At 48.9% G+C, this 16,971-nt stretch overlaps 1 protein-coding gene across 4 annotated transcripts in view; it reads left to right on the top strand.

Annotated features, from left to right (window-relative positions):
• The first annotated feature begins 1,042 nt into the window (after window positions 1-1,042).
• Window positions 1,043-16,971, top strand: part of FLVCR2 (FLVCR choline and putative heme transporter 2) — a 61,166-nt gene continuing 45,237 nt past the window's right edge. For 2 of the 4 annotated variants that reach the window (XM_006117772.5, XM_006117773.5), the window contains exons 1-2: window positions 1,045-1,833; window positions 15,724-15,865. In XM_006117772.5, the coding sequence (XP_006117834.3) occupies window positions 1,192-1,833; window positions 15,724-15,865 (784 nt within the window). In that variant the 5' untranslated portion in view covers window positions 1,045-1,191. Of the gene's footprint in view, window positions 1,834-15,723; window positions 15,866-16,971 lie in introns of all 4 variants that reach the window. The other 2 variants (XM_075926850.2, XR_331640.5) reach the window with 2 other exon arrangements.

The following is a 16,971-nucleotide window of genomic DNA, read 5'->3' as shown; positions in this document are numbered from 1 at the left end:
CGGGGGTGAGAGAAGTGGCTGGGAGGTGGGGCGCAATCGGCGCTGGGAGCCTCTGGTTGCGTCTGACGTAGGAGTGACGCCTTGGGGAGGAGGAGAAGCCCTGTCTGTGCTCCTGAGCGCTGTACAAGCGTGTTGTGAAGCAGTAGGTGGACTCGCTCGTGCTTTGCCGGGACTGTGCGTGGGACGGGCAGCACCCAGGTATCTGCATGTGCCCGGGTCAGTCCTGCTCCCTGCCGGCCAATTTCTCTCTCCTACCCCCCTGGCCAACCCCGTTCCCCCAGACCCTCCCCAATCAGCCCTGCTTCCTGCTGGCCACCCCCCAACCATCTCTTCCAGCCAGCCCCTGCTGCCTCTGACCCCCGCCACCAGCCCTGCTTCCTGTCCCCCCGGGCCAGCTCTGCTCCCCTCCTGGCTGCCCCCCCCCCCATCTCCTATCAAGTGTGGCCGGTATTTTTTCTGAAGCTACCTGGTAACCCTTGTCCCAACCCATAGATTGGAAACCCCGCTCTGGAGGCAGAGCGATGACTGTCTGAACTGCAGAAGGGAGAGTTTTTTAATTACAGTCCGTGTAAGTAGCTGACAAGTGGAATATGGAGCTTGCTGCCCTGCATTGCAATGGGGCAGGCTGTGCTGCCCACTAGCTGTACACCTCGTTGGATTGGCGGGCTGTGTCTCTAGCGCGGTCTCCCCAGCAGAGCCGAGCCGAGCCTTCGAAGGGCCCCTTAGCCCGCCCCCAGGGGTGCACTGCCGGCCCCAGGATGTGACCTGGCGCATGCGCAGCTTTTAGTGCGGGCTCTTTAGCCTTTCCCCGGGAGTAGCCGGTGGGGCCCGGCTGGGGGGTGAGGGACCCCGCGGAGCTCGGTGCCGCAGGGACAGCACAGCAGCAGCCTCCGCTAGTCACGGGGCAGCCTGCGGCCCACCGGCAGGCGGGTCATGATAGCTAGACTAGCAGTCAGTCAGCGGGGAGGGGGCGGTGCCGTTGGGCTGGTGGCCAATCCAAGGCGGGACTCGGGCTGCGACGTGTCCTGTGGGCGGAGTCTCTTGTGTAGCGGGGGCGGTATCGGCATTCCCGCTGCCACTGACAGTTTCACTGGCGCGAGGGAGAGGGAACAGCCGGGCGCGACGCGGGGCACCGGAGTGGGGGGCTCGGAGTGGAAACCGGCGACCTATAAGGGCGGGGACAGGCACGTGATGCGGGACAGCGCAGCGCAGGGAATGGGGAGCCCATGTTGCCCGGCGTTATCCCGGCAGGCTGTGGTGGGCGGGGGGCTGGCGCCAGGCGACAAGGGGCTGGTGTATCAGGAGACGCCCGAGTCCCTGCAGGCGGTGAAGCCAGTGTCGGGGGAAGCGGAAGACGAGACCCCCAATGGGTCTGCCCCGGGGCCGCCCCCCGAGGTGCGCCTGTCCCTGCGCCGCTGGGCCGTGGTGCTGCTGTTCAGCTCCTACTCGCTCTGCAATGCCTTCCAGTGGATCCAGTACGGCAGCATCAACAACATCTTCGTGCACTTCTACGGCGTGAGCACCTTCGCCATCGACTGGCTCTCCATGTGCTACATGCTCACCTACATCCCCCTGCTCTTCCCTGTGGCCTGGCTGCTGGACAAGAAGGGCCTGCGCCTCATCGCCCTCGCCGGCTCAGCCCTCAACTGCCTAGGCGCCTGGGTGAAGCTGGGCAGCTTGAAACCGCACCTCTTCCCTGTCACTGTCCTGGGGCAGGTCATCTGTTCTGTGGCACAGGTCTTCATTCTGGGCATGCCCTCCCGCATTGCCTCTGTCTGGTTCGGGTCCCATGAGGTCTCTACTGCCTGCTCCATTGCTGTCTTTGGGAACCAGGTAACAGGCCTCACATTCCCAATTGCTTGGAATCTTGGGTGTCCCCATTAGAGCTGGGGCGGAGTGGAGGAGTAATGAAACTCACAGATGACACTAAATTGGAAAGAGCTGTAGTCTCCCCTGAAAACAGACAATTACAGATAGACATGGCAACATTGGAAATAATAAGCAGATTTATCTGGGAAAAATATGGTTTGTGTACTTGGCAGGAAATGTACTTAACTTGGCTATGACATTGCTTAGAAAGGAACATAAGTCTACAAATCTTAAGGAGTGAAAGGGATTATTTAGCACAGTACAAAGGGGTATAGTGAGGAAGGACATAATATTGAGAAGCTCCAGAAGAGAGAATAGAATTCTCACTTGGAGCCATTCAAAGAGTCTCTCCTAACTTCAAATGCCATGATCTGATTGCTAAATCAAGCACTGCACATAGACTCAGGAGAGTTTCCATAAACAAAGTGTAGCCACTTCTAGCAGAGCCTCACCAGATTCATTTACCCATTGCTGCTTTTCCCCATTTTTCTTTTCAAAGGGTATTTTTGTTCAAATAGGGAAATGAATATATTTCCCCATTCTTTCCCATTCACTCCTGAGATATAGCACAGGACACATTTCAGAAGGATCTTTATGAGAACCCCTTGTTAAAATATTGGTAGCATGTCATAAGCCCAGAAGATCAGCATGTCATTCAGTGACTTTTCCTGAAGCTTGATGTCCCAGAGAAAGAAGACAGGGAAAACAGAGTCGGTAAAGGGCTTCTTAATAGCCTTCTACTGAATTCTCCAAGCAATGCAAAAATAACAAACTGCCATGCTCAATGGAAGGATTTCTGCTGATATCCTGAAAGTGTTACCTGTGATCTGCAGCTCACTTGATACCTGGAGTTGCAGTGACCCTTGCTCAGCTGAGGGGGGTGTGTGTGTGTGTGTGTGTGCAGAGGCACCCAACCAAGTTTTGTCATTTCCCCTACAGTATATTTAATTATCAGCTGGTCAGTGATCTGGCTAGTTGTTCTGGCCAACGCGTGGCAGGTGCTGCAAGTCAGGGTTTGGGCTTTTTTACACCAGGAGGAAAATCTCAGTCTCACTTCTCATTCCTGCTGGGAACACATGCTGTAGCAAAAAAGGATAGCGGTGGGAGTGTCCTAAGATTATACAGACTGCAGGAAAATGGAGCTGCTGAAATAGGGATCCATGCCCCTTATACTTGAACAATCTGTTTTGCACAGGCTGAACAAACATTCCTTGAGACCCAGGGGACTGAGCCTTTGGACTGAATCTTTCTCTAAATACTGTTAGCACCTAGATTCTGCAGTGGTGAGCACAAGAGAAATATGTGGCTAGCTAGTGAGATTGTTTCCTTGTAAGCTCTGAAAGTCCTCTGGAGTTACGCTGATCATCAGTCAGGAGCAGCGGCGGATATAGGGCAGGACGAGTGGGGCGGCTGTCCTAGGCTCCGCGCTTCAATAGGCCTTGCGCACGTGCTACTGCCTGTCGGCTGTGGCCATGGCACATGCGTGAAATTGTGCTGCCCTGGGCCCCGTGCTTCAATAGGCCCTGGGCCCCGCTCTGAGGGTCTCCCCCTTTTGGAGGGCAGTACCCGAGAGACTCTCCGCCTCTCCTTTCCAAGGGCACCTACCCAATACCCTCTACCATTCCTCCTGAGGTCTCCCACCTCCCAAAGAACAGTACCCAATAACTTCTGTCCCTATCCGTTGGCCTCCTGTTGCCCCATGTGCTGGACTAGACATCTGCTCCCATGGTCTCCCATTTCTCTGGGGTAGTAGAGGGTGTAGATAAGATGGAAATAAGAAATTTCTGGAGGAAAAAAAAAACAAAAAATAGAAAATCAAAAACATTTCAGAGGGGTTCTATGTATAATCTCTCGTTATATTAACCTAAGGTGAGAACATCTGTGTTTCTATGATTCCTCTTTGCTGTTCCTGCCTCTGGATTCTGCTGCTATATTAGGGCTTCTTATCCAAGAGAAATACTGCAGCCATTCAGAGAGTTCCTCTGCTGTTATTCCAGGAGTGGGCAATAATTTTTACAGGGGACCACTTCACTAATTATGGGTAGTGGGTTATGGGTGAGGCCTCAGGCAGAAGGGGTGGGACCCAGGTGGAACAGCTGGTTCCCTCTAGGCACTGCATGCCTGGTGGGGAAGGAGACTTTGCACGCTCCCCTACCCTCAGGCCAATTGAGATCTGGGGGGCTGGGGAGTGTGCGAAATCATTCACTGTTCGAAACGGCTGGTGGCTCTGTCTAGGTACCACGTACCCCTGGCAGGGAGAAGGAGCCACCAGCTGCTTTGAACAGCAAATGACTTTGCGCACTCCCCTGCCTCCGGGTCTCAATTGACCTGGGGTTAGGGGTGTGGCAGGGTGGCCATGGGACGAGTCAAATGGCTTGGCAGGTTGGATCTGGCCTGCGGGCCATATTTTACCCTCCCCTGCCTTGTTCTGTCTCTTATGAGTACTTGAAGACATTAACATGGATGAGTAGGAAGGAGCATTTTTGGCTCATGTTCATTTTAGGCTCTGGGGAGAATGAGGCTACTTGATGTGTTCTTAGGTGGAGTCATTTAGCTGACCTGTAACATCCCAATCATGGATCAGTTGCTTCTGTACAGGGTGACTTCACAGCACTGTTTGTATCATACCTACAACTCTGCTTAATACTAACTGCACCTTGCCTGAGGAGTATTCAGTGCAGAATAGTACTTTTGACTAAAAGCCTGATAAATGGTCAGGATCCTATGCCATAGGTTTCTGCTCCTTCAAGCAACATATTAATCATTATTATTTTTCTCTACCAGATTAGCAGCTTCCACCTTCAAAATGAAATCTGATTTGATATGGGCAGAACAAGGGCAGGGTTAATTAGGAAGTGAGGCAGACTTCCCTTTCCTGTAGAGAATAGGCACTAACTTTTATTGTTCCTGGTGGGTGCTCTGCTCTGAGGCCCCACCCCCACACTGTCCCTTCCCTCGAAGCCCCATCCTCACTCCACTTCTTCCTGCCCCGCTGTACCCCCATCTCTGAACCTTCCTCTCTCTTATTACTTTTCGCCATCTCCCATGAGTGCCTCCCATCAGCTGCCAAATAGCTGATGGGTGGCCTTGCTGAACAGTTGTGGCTGTTGGGTGCTGAGTACGCCCCCTTTTTTCCCCTGTGGGTGCTTGGGGCCTGGCACATCCCTGGAGTGAGCAGCACTTATGCTCCAGAGTCTGTGCCAGACTTCATTGTGGATTGCATCTATTAACACAGGCTTGGCTTTAATGTGAGACCATGAAGAGACAGGAGGTGGCCTTAGTGACATACTCAACCTTCTCTTTCAGTGATGCTTCTGATTGCTTCAGGAGGGTGTGTATGTTTGTGTGGGCAGGGGTCAGAGTACTCTGATTAAAGAACATTCAGGCTAATGAGCATTTGGACATTCTGGTCTCTAATTTGCAGGGAGTCTCTGGATCCACAATGGAGGGTGTGTAAGGCCCAGCAAAGATGTGGCTTCTCCAGGAAGGAGAATTTCTATAAACAGACATTGAAGACTGAGATGAACCTTCCTTCGTGTTTCATCTGTTGTCATATTCCCAGCCACACACCAACCTCAGACAGAGCCACAGCATAGGCTCAGATCAGCTGACTCTCCGATCTGCAAAGGAGCTCTCTGGCTGCAGTGTTTCTCTTGGGCAGTGGAGGGGCTGCCCAAGTCTGTCAGGCACTAGTACTGTTTGTTCTCTCTGTAGTTGTAGTGAGTCCTTGAGAGCAGTGCATTCCTCACCCTTCCCCAAATAGTGAGAATCTTCCCTCTGACCCTTTCAGCATCTGCTGCCTCACCAGAAATTGCTCTCAGATCTAAGACACCCTTACTGCGTTTCATTTGCTGGCTCTGTTCTCATAGGGAGTTTTGCTATATCAGGTTGCTGCTGTTAAAACTGGGAGAAGATGCATCTTTTACTCAGCTGGGTCAAAGGCAAATACTGTGGGAGTAGAACTGGGAAGTGTAGTGACTGGCAAAGTGCAAGAGGCTTTTTTCTATGATATCAGCAAGGACACAAGAAGCAGAAATGTGATAGGGCAGAAGCCAGGGAGTCCCCAAATGGGCTAGGTTGCACACAGCATTTCAAAGTGTCAGCACTGCATGGTGCCCAGGGTCTGCTGGTGACTCCCCCACTGACCCTGGGCTCCATGTGGTGCTAAGGCTTTGAAACACCACGTGGCGCCTGATGCCGGGCTCCCCGTGGTGTTTCAAAGCAGCAGTGCTTCATGGAGCCTCATGAAGCCTGGGGTCAGTCCCCGGCTGACCCCGGGCTTCTTACGGTGCTGCCACTTTGAAATGCCGCAGGGAGCACTGGGCCAGCCGGGGACTGTTTGAGTCCCCTGCTGTCCCCGTGCTCCCTGCAGCGCTTTCGCCTTTGAAGTGTAGCAACAGCCCTGGGTCTGTTGCTACTCTTCAAAGGCAGAAGCGCTCTTATCGACTAATCAAATAGTTAATGCAAATTGCATTGACTATTCGATTAGCCAATTAATTGAAATTTTGCATTCCTACTCGGTGTGGTTAATGGTCCTGTGTAGTGGCACTTAGACCACTTACAAAAAGAAGGAATAAGTTTGGTCTCTGACCTTATTGAGAGGCAGCTGGCTTTTAGCTCAAGCAGCAGAAGCTTGTGCCCTAAGCTCCAGAGGTCCTAGGTTCAGTTCTGCCTGTTGACATTACATTAGCAGAGCTGTATGAGAGCCAGGGCTAGAACAACAGGCACGGACTGAGTTGTATCAGCAGAGCTGATGCATGCATCTTAGACCCAACCTGCACGTACTAACTATGATTGGATCTAGCAAATGCTCCACACTGCTACTCAGATCTCAAACCTGGCAAATTTTGGAATCCTACAGGGCGCTGGGACTCCTTTCTCTATTTGAAATAGTTCAGCTACTGGAACTGAAATTTGTGATGCAGGTTAATCTATCTATGGAGTGAGCCAATGAAAGCTACCAAGCCAGAGAAGTTTTTTTGCTCTACAGTCCAGCATTCAGTTGTCCTGTAAACTCTGAAACTCTAGAAAAGCCACCAGACCATTTCCATCTGTGCTTTCTGTTTTGGATGATTATAGTAGAGGATTTTGTTGTACCCCATGTTAAAGCTTCCTGTTAATTCAGAGGATGTTTAACTGGAATTTGTCTAACTCATTTGTGGTATATCTGGCAAGCTTGAGAGCCCATGGCCTCTTGCTGCTGTGGTAATACTTGCACTGGAAAGATCTGGGAGGTGGTGTCTGGATATGTGCTTTAATGAACGTGCAGAAGATAGAACAATACTGTGCCTTCTTGGAATGGGTCTCCAGACAAGGGAAGAGGCTAAAGAGCATTCTGGGTCAGTTTCTCTGCTTAGGACTAATCTCCCTGCTATAGGGAAACATTCATCTGGAAATAGCTCTCAGCCAAACTCAGTCTGGAAGAAAACTTTCTCTAGTTGGCAGAAGGTGTTTGCTAGCTAAAAGCCCATTTTGGGGGGGGGCATGATTATCTCTTTTGTCTTTTAGGGACAGGGGCTTTCTTCTTTTTTTAACAGGTGACTCCTGTTTGTTGAATCTGTATCTATTTCTTTGGCTTGTAAACCCTCCCATCCTAAAAATATAGAGCTTTTCAAAATGAATGCACATGTCTGGTGTGCTAGTTAAATATCATTATCCTCATTGTATAGCTGGAGATACTGAGAGACAGAGGCTATGTCTAGACTGGCATGATTTTCCGGAAATGCTTTTAACGGAAAAGTTTTCCGTTAAAAGCATTTTCGGAACAGAGTGTCTAGATTGGCACGGACGCTTTTTCGCAAAAGCACTTTTTGCGGAAAAGCGTCCATGCCAATCTAGACGCACTTTTCCGCAAAAAAGCCCATATCACCATTTTCGCGATCGGGGCTTTTTTGCGGAAAACAAATCTGAGCTGTCTACACTGGCCCTTTTGCGCAAAAGGACTTTTGCCCGAACGGGAGCAGCATAGTATTTCCGCAAAAACACTGACAATGTTACATGAGATCGTCAGTGCTTTTGCGGAAATTCAAGCGGCCAGTGTAGACAGCTGGCAAGTTTTTCCGGAAAAGCGTCTGATTTTCCGGAAAAACTGGCCAGTCTAGACACAGCCAGAGTGTGTTGCCCAAGAATGAGTCTAGGGAAGATTGGGGAACCTAATCGAGATCTGAGTCCCAAGCCAGTTCCTAATCACAACACTCCCTTGTTTCCTAGACATACTCAAGTGCTGCATTTTTAATCCTGCTTTGCCCTCCCTGCCCAATAATGTACAGGTTAGGATCTGGATTTGCATTTGTGAAGAAGCTGTTGTGTGTTGTGCTTGAACTGAGATTCTCGGGAGCTGAGGGTAAGTATGATTTGCATAGAATATAGTTCTAGTTTGTGGCTTGTCAGAATTCCTCAGCTCCTTTGGCCTTTGCCTTCAGGACTGAACCCTGTCAGCTCCTCACTCTTGTCACAATGGCAGTGAAATGACTCTTTCCTCCCCTCTGGGGGGGGGTTGTCTTCTGGAGGACAGTGGTGGCGAAAGACTAGGTTGCCCAAATACATTCTATTTTCCCTTCCACTAGGCAGCACCATAGCGTGAGAAAAGGTTGAGTAAACCAAGCACAGCCTGTCTTCATGCCAAAACATTAGCGCTTAGGGATGGTGGAATGTGTATGTGTCTGAACAGATCACAAGGAGGCTAAGAAACTGTTTTAGCTTACATCTCTACCAGGGTTAAAGCCAAGTTTCTTAGCAGGGCTCTGGGCTGAACTGTGTTACAACTACTACAGAATTTAGCAACAACTGGAACTTTCTGTTATTTCTATAGTGCTGGCATTGTGGGGGGTTGGGAGGCTGCTGGGCTGTCTTTCATGTGATCATATTTTCTCTGACCATGCAGTTCCTATAATGCAGTTGCATTATATTCAGCAGTTTTGCACAGTCCAAACTACAGAAACTCTTCCCTTTTTCAGTGAACTACAGAACTCTGTTCATATGAGTTTGGCTTGTATTGGCTTCAGCAAGTGGATCAACGAAACTGTTATTTCTCTGTTGTAAAATGTCACTGGTAATGATGAAATACAATATTTTGCCCTGATTTACATGAGCTAGTATGGAGCTACATTTCATTCTGATTGCTAAAGGGCTCTACCCGCAGTCCCTAACTGAGCGGTGGGGAACTTTTTTTTTGTGTGTCTCCTCGACCCCTCCCCTCAACATGGTCCCTGAGAAGCAGAAAAACACTCCCTACATTCCCCTCACACACCAGAGCCTAGAGGAGCCCAGCCTAATAGATTCTGCATGCTCCAGCCCCATAATGGGGCTGGAGTCCCAGTGTGGGTTCCCCAATACTGGGGCCAGATCCAGGCAAGCTGCATCTCAATCCCTTAGGTTCCCTACCCCTGCCCTAAGTGAACAGACCAAATCAGAGGAGGTACTGATTTTTGTCTGTAGACTGTAAGCTCTTTGGAGCAGAACTCTGTTATTTGGTCAGCTTGTACTCCATGGTCTGTAAAATTATCTGTTTACTTACGGTTACTTTATTCACACTTGAAACTTGGTGGATTCTTTAATGTCTTGCCAATTCTCCTCATTTTATTAAGAGTTATTTTGCCACTTTTGTATTTTTCTTTAATCCTCAGCCTTTGAAGCCAAGGAAGTATGTGAGAATCTCACTTCTCCCCCCTCCCCCATTCCCCAGGATGAAACTAAGTTTCTAGACTGCTTGGTTGTGGAGAAAAGCTTGAAAATGTGACTAATTAAGAGTTAGTAATCCAGAAGGCAAATAAAAACCCAAAATATGTTCATTTAAAAATGGTTTTTAAACTTGTCTGATTTTTATAGGGCCTAATGCATGATTTTTAAATGTATTTGAACTTCCCTTATCCGCACTCCAAATACTGGAATAATTTGTTGAGGTTTTTTTTCCCTAACAGTTGCTACTCTTATCTGTAAGTTCCTTGGAGAAAATGTTGGCAGTCTGGGTTAAATGTGAAACCTTCAAGTCTTATTGCTGAATAAATGGCTCAGATATGGTGTTGTCTGAGGCCTGTTCTCAGCAGTTGCATAGATGCTCCCTGATGTGCCACACTGTCTATTCCAGTGCAGAGGATCTGCCTGCTATGTCATGGTACCTGCTGATAGTTACTAGTCTGCCTGTGGAATGGTGACTGGTATTTCTCCCCAAAGAGTGGACAGACTACAATTTTGTTTGATTCATGAAATACTTCAGTTTGGGGCTCGACTGGTTGGAATGCTGGGCTAGTGGTGGATATTCTCTTAGTATAAGGCACTGGCTCTCTTCAACTCAACTATTTAAAATAAATGGAGTTTAACAATCCCCCAAGAGAAGCCTGCTGGTGGCGCCCCTGTAACTGGAAGGCAACAGGCAGCTTTTCTGCCTGGTGAGTGGGAGAGGAGGGCCTATCTAGTCTCTTGATGAGTGGTCAACTCAAAGGATGGGGATGAGGGCAGGACTCTGGAACCATTTTTATAGAAGAGGTACTGGAAGCCATTGAACAAAACTGTAAACCCTGCATACGTGGGGACCCTTGCATTTAGTTGCTATTACTGCTTCAGGCTGGAGGTAGGATGCTCCAGCCCCAGCAGCTATCATTCCAACCCCCTGGAAGATAATTTTTGTGTTAGTGGCTTATGTATCCCCAGCCCATAAGGGAAGTTGAATGGGAGTCAGGCCAAATCTTTAATCACTCACTTTGGTGCAGAGAGATGGCAGATGTTATGGAGACTGGCGCCTGAATCTATAGTAGGGATGTAAATGGTTAACTGGTAAGCCTCACTCTTACCGGGTGAGACTTATTGGTTCCGGTTAACTGGTAGGGGCTGGAGCAGCTCCCCACCCAAGAAAATTATTTAGGCTTTATAAATATAGCAGTTACATGCAGTGTTCCCTCTAAGCTGCTTGGCAGCACAGTTTCATAGGTGATTAATCAGCCCTGCCCAGTTAATCAGGTCCATGCAAGGAGTCCTGACCCTTTGATTGGGTAGGGCTGATTAATCACCAGCTGATCCTGGGCTCTACTCCCTGCTGCCACTTTGAAACACCATGATGAGCCTGACACCAGGCTCCTTAGGCTGTTTCGAAGTGGCAGCAACTGCATGGAATCCAGGGTCAGCGGGGGAGTTCCAAGCTGATTCCAGGCTCCATGTAGTGCTTTGGCCTTTGAAGTGTAGCAGCTAGGGCTGTTGCTACATTTCAAAGGCAGAGGTGCCCTATCAACTAATTGAATAGTTGATGCAAAATGCATCGACTATTCGATTAGTCATTTAGTCAATATTTAACGTCCCAATTGGGAACCAGACTGAAAACCCATTAACTCACTGCATGCCAGGCTTGAGAGAAAGTTAAACACAGCATAACTCTCTTCTTGCTGCCACATCTTACTATTTCAGAGGGGGAGTGCATGGGTTTTATTTTTCCCTTCCCTCCTAGCTCTCTCTTCTGGTTTATAGTGCCCTTAAGTGAGCATGTATGAATATCTGTGGTGTTGGGGGAATCATCTTGTTTATGGTTGGAAAGAACTGAATGGTGTTCCGAGAAGACACTAGTGGAAAGGATAAATTCTAGGGCATTGCTTCATACGTGGGGAGCTTGGTCAGACATTATGAAGGTTAATAATTTGTACGTGAAATGTATTTCTGACTCTAGCACTGAAGCGAGATCATGTCTGAAGAACAGAGCATTCTTTCCTGACCCAGGTTTCTTCAGTGTTAAATGGAGAAGGGAATGTGCAGATAAATGGCTGGTTTATAAAGGGCACAGATCTTTCCTTTCCCAATTACAAGTGTTGGCAGATATTTATTTGGAGACCTTGATGCTGCTGACACACTGTTTAAAGAAAACATTTCCCAAAATGTACTGATAATCATTAAAAGAGTGTGAAACCTTGATGGTGATGATGAACCTTCAAAGTCTAACTTGCATAAGCTACTGGGGAGTTCTGTTTGTTGGCATGCAGAGTGGATAGTTGTGTGATCTTGGACGGGTCCTTTTCTCTTCCCTATCTGTGAATCTATGATTGTATGATTCTATGCTTCTCTTTCATTGTCTATAAAATGGGGTAAAGATACTAGTTGATGCTTCCTTTAGTGGAGGAGTATGAAGACACTGTAGTCTATAGAAATGCTCACTGTTAAACTGGAAACTAAAAATTTACAGCAAAACAAAAAGCTTTCTTGTGCTTTCTGCAATCAGGGTGTGGGGAGATAAAGTCAGCACTTCACCAGGTTCCCTGCACTGAGACAAAAGAGTGATAATAAGGATAAATATAAATGTATCACTCTTTAACAAGGTAGTGGCCCTAGCTGGAATGTCTCGTTTCCATATTTTTTCATAGCCATTGCTTCCTCTTCTACTATGGGGATGTGTTTGTGGCTGCTCTCTTGTTGATAGTGAAGCATAAATAACTGTGTTTGGGTGGGAAGAGGGAGGCATATTTTGTATTGTTTTTATCATTCTGGTTCATTTGCTGCTAAGTCACATTCAACTGTTTTGGGTTACAGAAGAAATTTGGAAATGTGTCCGGCAAATGTGGGAACTGCTTCAAGTGCTGCTCTGCAGTTTTTTCTTTCTATAGCTCCCAGAAAGCCTTGTGTGTGCTTAGTCGGGCTTGTCACTGCCTGGAAAAAAAAATGTAGCTTGAACACAAGATAATGAAGAAATTGAGTACAACACTGAAGTGACTAATTACTTCTGCCTCTTCCGGGTCATGTGTGCAAATAACCTCTCACTGGGAAGTGGTCCTCTTGTTTGAGGTTCTGAGGGAGATGGAGAAGTGAAGAGCACTAGCATATAAAGCTGGAAGAGTGGGTAAATACTCTTGCTGGAAGCCAAGTGTTAGTTGCAACATAGCCGCACGCAATGAAAAGTGGACAAAAGAGCAGCTTTCGGAGGCAACCTCCTATCTTCAGAATTACTCACAAACACACAGAGTGCACTGTGACTGTTCTTTTCTTAGATGCGGGTTCAGGCATTTGGAGCAAAACAACTGACTTCATTCTGTTCCTTGAGAGGGCATTTTAGGCTAGTGTCACTATTAGTTACGCTGACCATACATCCCGATTTTTCTGGGACAGTCCCAAATTTAAATACTCTGTCCCAGTGCCCCATCAAGTAGTGAAATGTCTCAGAAAGCCATGCTGAACATTTCACTACTTGATGGGGACACTGGCTTGTGGGAAGAAGCGACTGAGAAATGATGCTGTGCCATTTCTCCTCGTGCGGTGCAGTAGCCTCCTCCCTCAGCAAGGCACATAGGCAGTTCCTTTGGAGCTTTGCCAGTGGGCAGCCGGGCAGGTTTCTGGTGGCGTGTGGCCTCTCCAGTCCCCCCTGCTTCCCCACGCAGGACTGTCTCTGCTGCGCAGGGTCCTGGTCCACCAGCACCAACATCTCCTCCAGGCAGCCTTGTAGCCCCAGCAGGAGCTATGCAGAGCCTCCCTACCTTCAGGGCCCCCATTATCCTTCCAAAGGTGCCAGCTCCATCCCTCAGAAAGCTGGTGGTGCTGCCCCCAGGGTGGGCGTGGCTTGAACCCTCAACCTCGGGTTTGCTAGAATGGGCCTCATGTGGCTGCTTCTTAACTCAAGCTGGAGCCAAGCAGCCCATGGGGACTGGGACTGCTATACTAAAAATAGCACTGTAGGTGGCCTCTGCTCCAGTCCTGGCACATGGTCCCACCCCGGGAGCAGTTGGGGCCAGAGTTGTGGAGGCTTTTAGGGCCGGGCCAGGGTAGTAATAAGAGTACTGTGGCCCCTGCTTCAGTGCCCGCAAACTGCTTTCCAAGTTAAAAGCAGAAGGCAAGGGAAGGGGCAGGGGGAGAACTAAGGAGAAGGTGGATGAGAAGAGGAGGGGGCTTGTGCTGGGGGAGGGGGACAGGGCAGGAGAAGGCACCAAGGGGCAGGATGGAGGAGAGAAATGCCAGGGGGCCAAGAGGAGTCAATGAGTAAAAGTACAGGAGGGAGGATGGAAGGGAAGGTGTCAGTGGAGGTTTGAAGAAGGGAGGGGACAAGGTGATGCTGGGAGAGCAAAGGGGAGGTACAATGGGGGCAAGAGAGAGGAAGAAGAGAGGGAAGGAGTGGGTGCCAAGAGAAGAGGGGTTGAAAGGAGGGGTGAGCATGAGGAAGGCAGGAGATGAAGCGAGTCATGTATGAAGGCACAGAGGGGCATGAAGCAAACTGGGGCAGAAGGTGTTGAGGGGGTAGGCACCAGGGAGAAAGAGAGGGTGGGGAAGGGGGAGGCACCAGGAAGGAGCAGGGGTAAGAGAAGATGAAGGTGCCAAGGGATTATGGGGGTGAAGCAGAAGGGCAGATGTGTGGAGGGGTGAGACGGGCACCAGAGGACAAAGGAGAGAGGCAGGGCAGGTGGGTAGAGGGAGATGTTAGGAGAGGGGATGGGGAGGGGTAGTTACAGATGATTAGAGTGGAACTAGAGGAGGAGTGGACACAGGGGGAAGAGAAGGGATGGTGCAGGGGAGTATGACAGATCCCCAAAGGGCTGAGGGGAGTGAGAAGGGCAGGAGCCAGGACAGCAGAGTGGGTGGGGGAGCAGCAGGCATCAGGGAAGCAGATCGGGTAAGGGGAGGGTAGGAGACATGGCAGCAGAGGGAAAAGGAAGAGGTTTATAAAGATATTTATTAATAACCTAGGTGCCACAGTAGCACATACCTAAACAAGCACATATGAACTCAATACTGGTGCCCAAGACAAAACCCACTCTGTTCATGGGAGGGAAAATCTTAGAGGGAACACTTTCCTCAGCTTCTCCTCCCAAGTTAACGCAATGCAAATTGGGTTAATGCAATTGCAGGATAGTTGCATGGAGGTAGGGGAGGTGTCCTGTGGGAGCCAAACCAATCCCTATTGGTAGAGGATGGTGGCAGGTCACCATACTGTTAGTCCCAGATACTTGTGAATACTTGGTCTACTGCAGTGGTCACCAACCAGTAGATCGGGATCTATTGGTAGATCTTGGAGCTTTTGACAGGTGATCCTGATGGGTTTGGCCAAGAGGCTGTCAAGTGCCAGCACTTCAGCTGCCCCTCCCCCCACTGCTGCTCATCTCCTGCCCTTTGCCTTGGAGCTGCCCCTCCCCTTGGGGAGCCTCGTGCTTTCTGGGCAGGGCAGGGGAGGGAGAAGAGGGATGCTGATGCCAAGGTGCTCCCTCCCACTCTGTATCCTTTCTCCACAGAGCAGAGAGGGGACACAAGAGTGGGTGGGTGGGGGGAGGGCTGCTCCAGCCCCCGCTGGTTAACTATAACCACTAAGCATCACCCAGTAAGGGTAATGCTTACCAATTAACCATTTACATCCCCACAGGACACGGGTGGATTGGCCATACTGGGTCATTCTTTTGTTAGATACTGAGTGTAACCAGGCCAAAGAAGCAGATGCCTCTACTTAAGAGTCTTTCAAAGCAGGAAATCTCAGAATGGGGACAGCCGGTGCTGAGCTTAGGGAAATACATCTTTGGATTTAGGATGCTACTGGTCTTAAGGATTTCAAATCCTTTGTGTGCCTTTTAGTGCTCCTCTTGGGCTTAAACTTCTTAGACTGACTTGAGCCAGTAGAGATGTTGACAGAGTAAGAAAAGCAGCTGAGGTGTCACTACTACAGCTGCAGGGCCATTAGGGCACACTTTCACACCAGTTATTTGTTGTGGGTTCTGCACAAATAGTAGTTACTTTCTATTTTATTTTGATTGTTGAATCATTGAGTATGAGCTATCTTATCACCACATGAGGGTGGGCTTCATCTTGGGGTTGAGTCCCTTGATTATGGTCCTAGCCTGGAGATTGTGGAGGAGGTGTCCTTCACCCAGCATCTAATTCTATCTCTCTCCTGATCTCTCTGCTTAGCTTGGGATTGCATTGGGTTTCGTTGTCCCACCCGTTCTGGTTCCCAACTTGGAGGATCAGGAACAGCTTGCCTATCACATCAGGATCATGTTCTTCATCATTGCAGCCATAGCAACAGTGCTTTTCATCCTCGTCATCATTGGTAAGGAGGGGGCAAATAAACGAGTGGAAGGGATGGATGAAAGGATCAGATGGTGTGTATAGGTCTCTGTATTGAGGAGGGCATGAGGCAGGGGCAGGGGCAATGTGGGGCAGTGCCCCAGCACAGTGCCTTGCTTGTGTTCACATAGAGGGTTACTTCTTACTCTCAGCAAGGAAAATAAGAAACATTCACTGAGCTAATCCAAACAAGCCAGGGTTGGGGGAGAGGGAGACTGAGGCTCAGGGCTTCCTCTAGCAAGCCAGTGCTCATGTTCCAGCCCCATGGGGACGGGCAGACGCTGAGGTACAGAGACTTGCTGTGGACCAGATGTAAGGAAGCCTAAGGCTGGATCCAATCTGTGAGACATAGATTCCCTACTCCTAACCTAAAGGAATCTCCCCAAGACCCCATTCTGGTTTCTGCCACCCATTACCAAAATAGCCAATACATCATTTGGCAATAGAATCTTCCCTTCCTCTTTCAAACATGCAATAGCCTGACCAATATTGCAGATACCCAGCTTGGACACATCAGTTCAAGGCAACAAACCTCCCATTCCTGACATTACTCACAGAGAAACTATCCTCAGGCCAAGCTCTTCTAATTGAAGCGAACATTCTAGACCCAGCACAATTTGGATTCAGGTCAAGGCATGAAACTGAAGGCCCTTTAGTGACAATGATGGAATATCTGCTGTCAGTAGATAAAGGGAAGACCTCCATTCTCATCCTCTTGAATTTCTCTGTAGCAGTCAATTCAGTTGATCGTGCGATGTTGCTATATAATCTGAGAGCAGTGGCAAGAATCAAAGTAATGTATTAAAATGGTTTGAGTCCTTCCTAGCATGTGCCTCACAAACAGCGATGGGAAACTGCACCTTCATCACTAGGGCACCCTCACAATTGGAGTTCCACAAGGATCAATTCTCTTTCCAGTCCTTTTTAACATCTACATACAACCATTTGGAGAAATAGCCAGATAACATGGACTCAAGTGCCAGCTGTATGCAGAAGAACCTCAGCTTTATCTGTCCTTCACCACATGTGATGACACTGCAAGCACCAAAATGTTCGTATGTTTGGACAAGACCAGCCCATAGATGGAGA

Source organism: Pelodiscus sinensis, chromosome 5, assembly GCF_052426305.1.
Source record: "Pelodiscus sinensis isolate ZL-2025 chromosome 5, ASM5242630v1, whole genome shotgun sequence".
NCBI lineage: Eukaryota > Metazoa > Chordata > Testudines > Trionychidae > Pelodiscus > Pelodiscus sinensis.
This window is presented reverse-complemented; position numbering and strand designations above follow the sequence as displayed.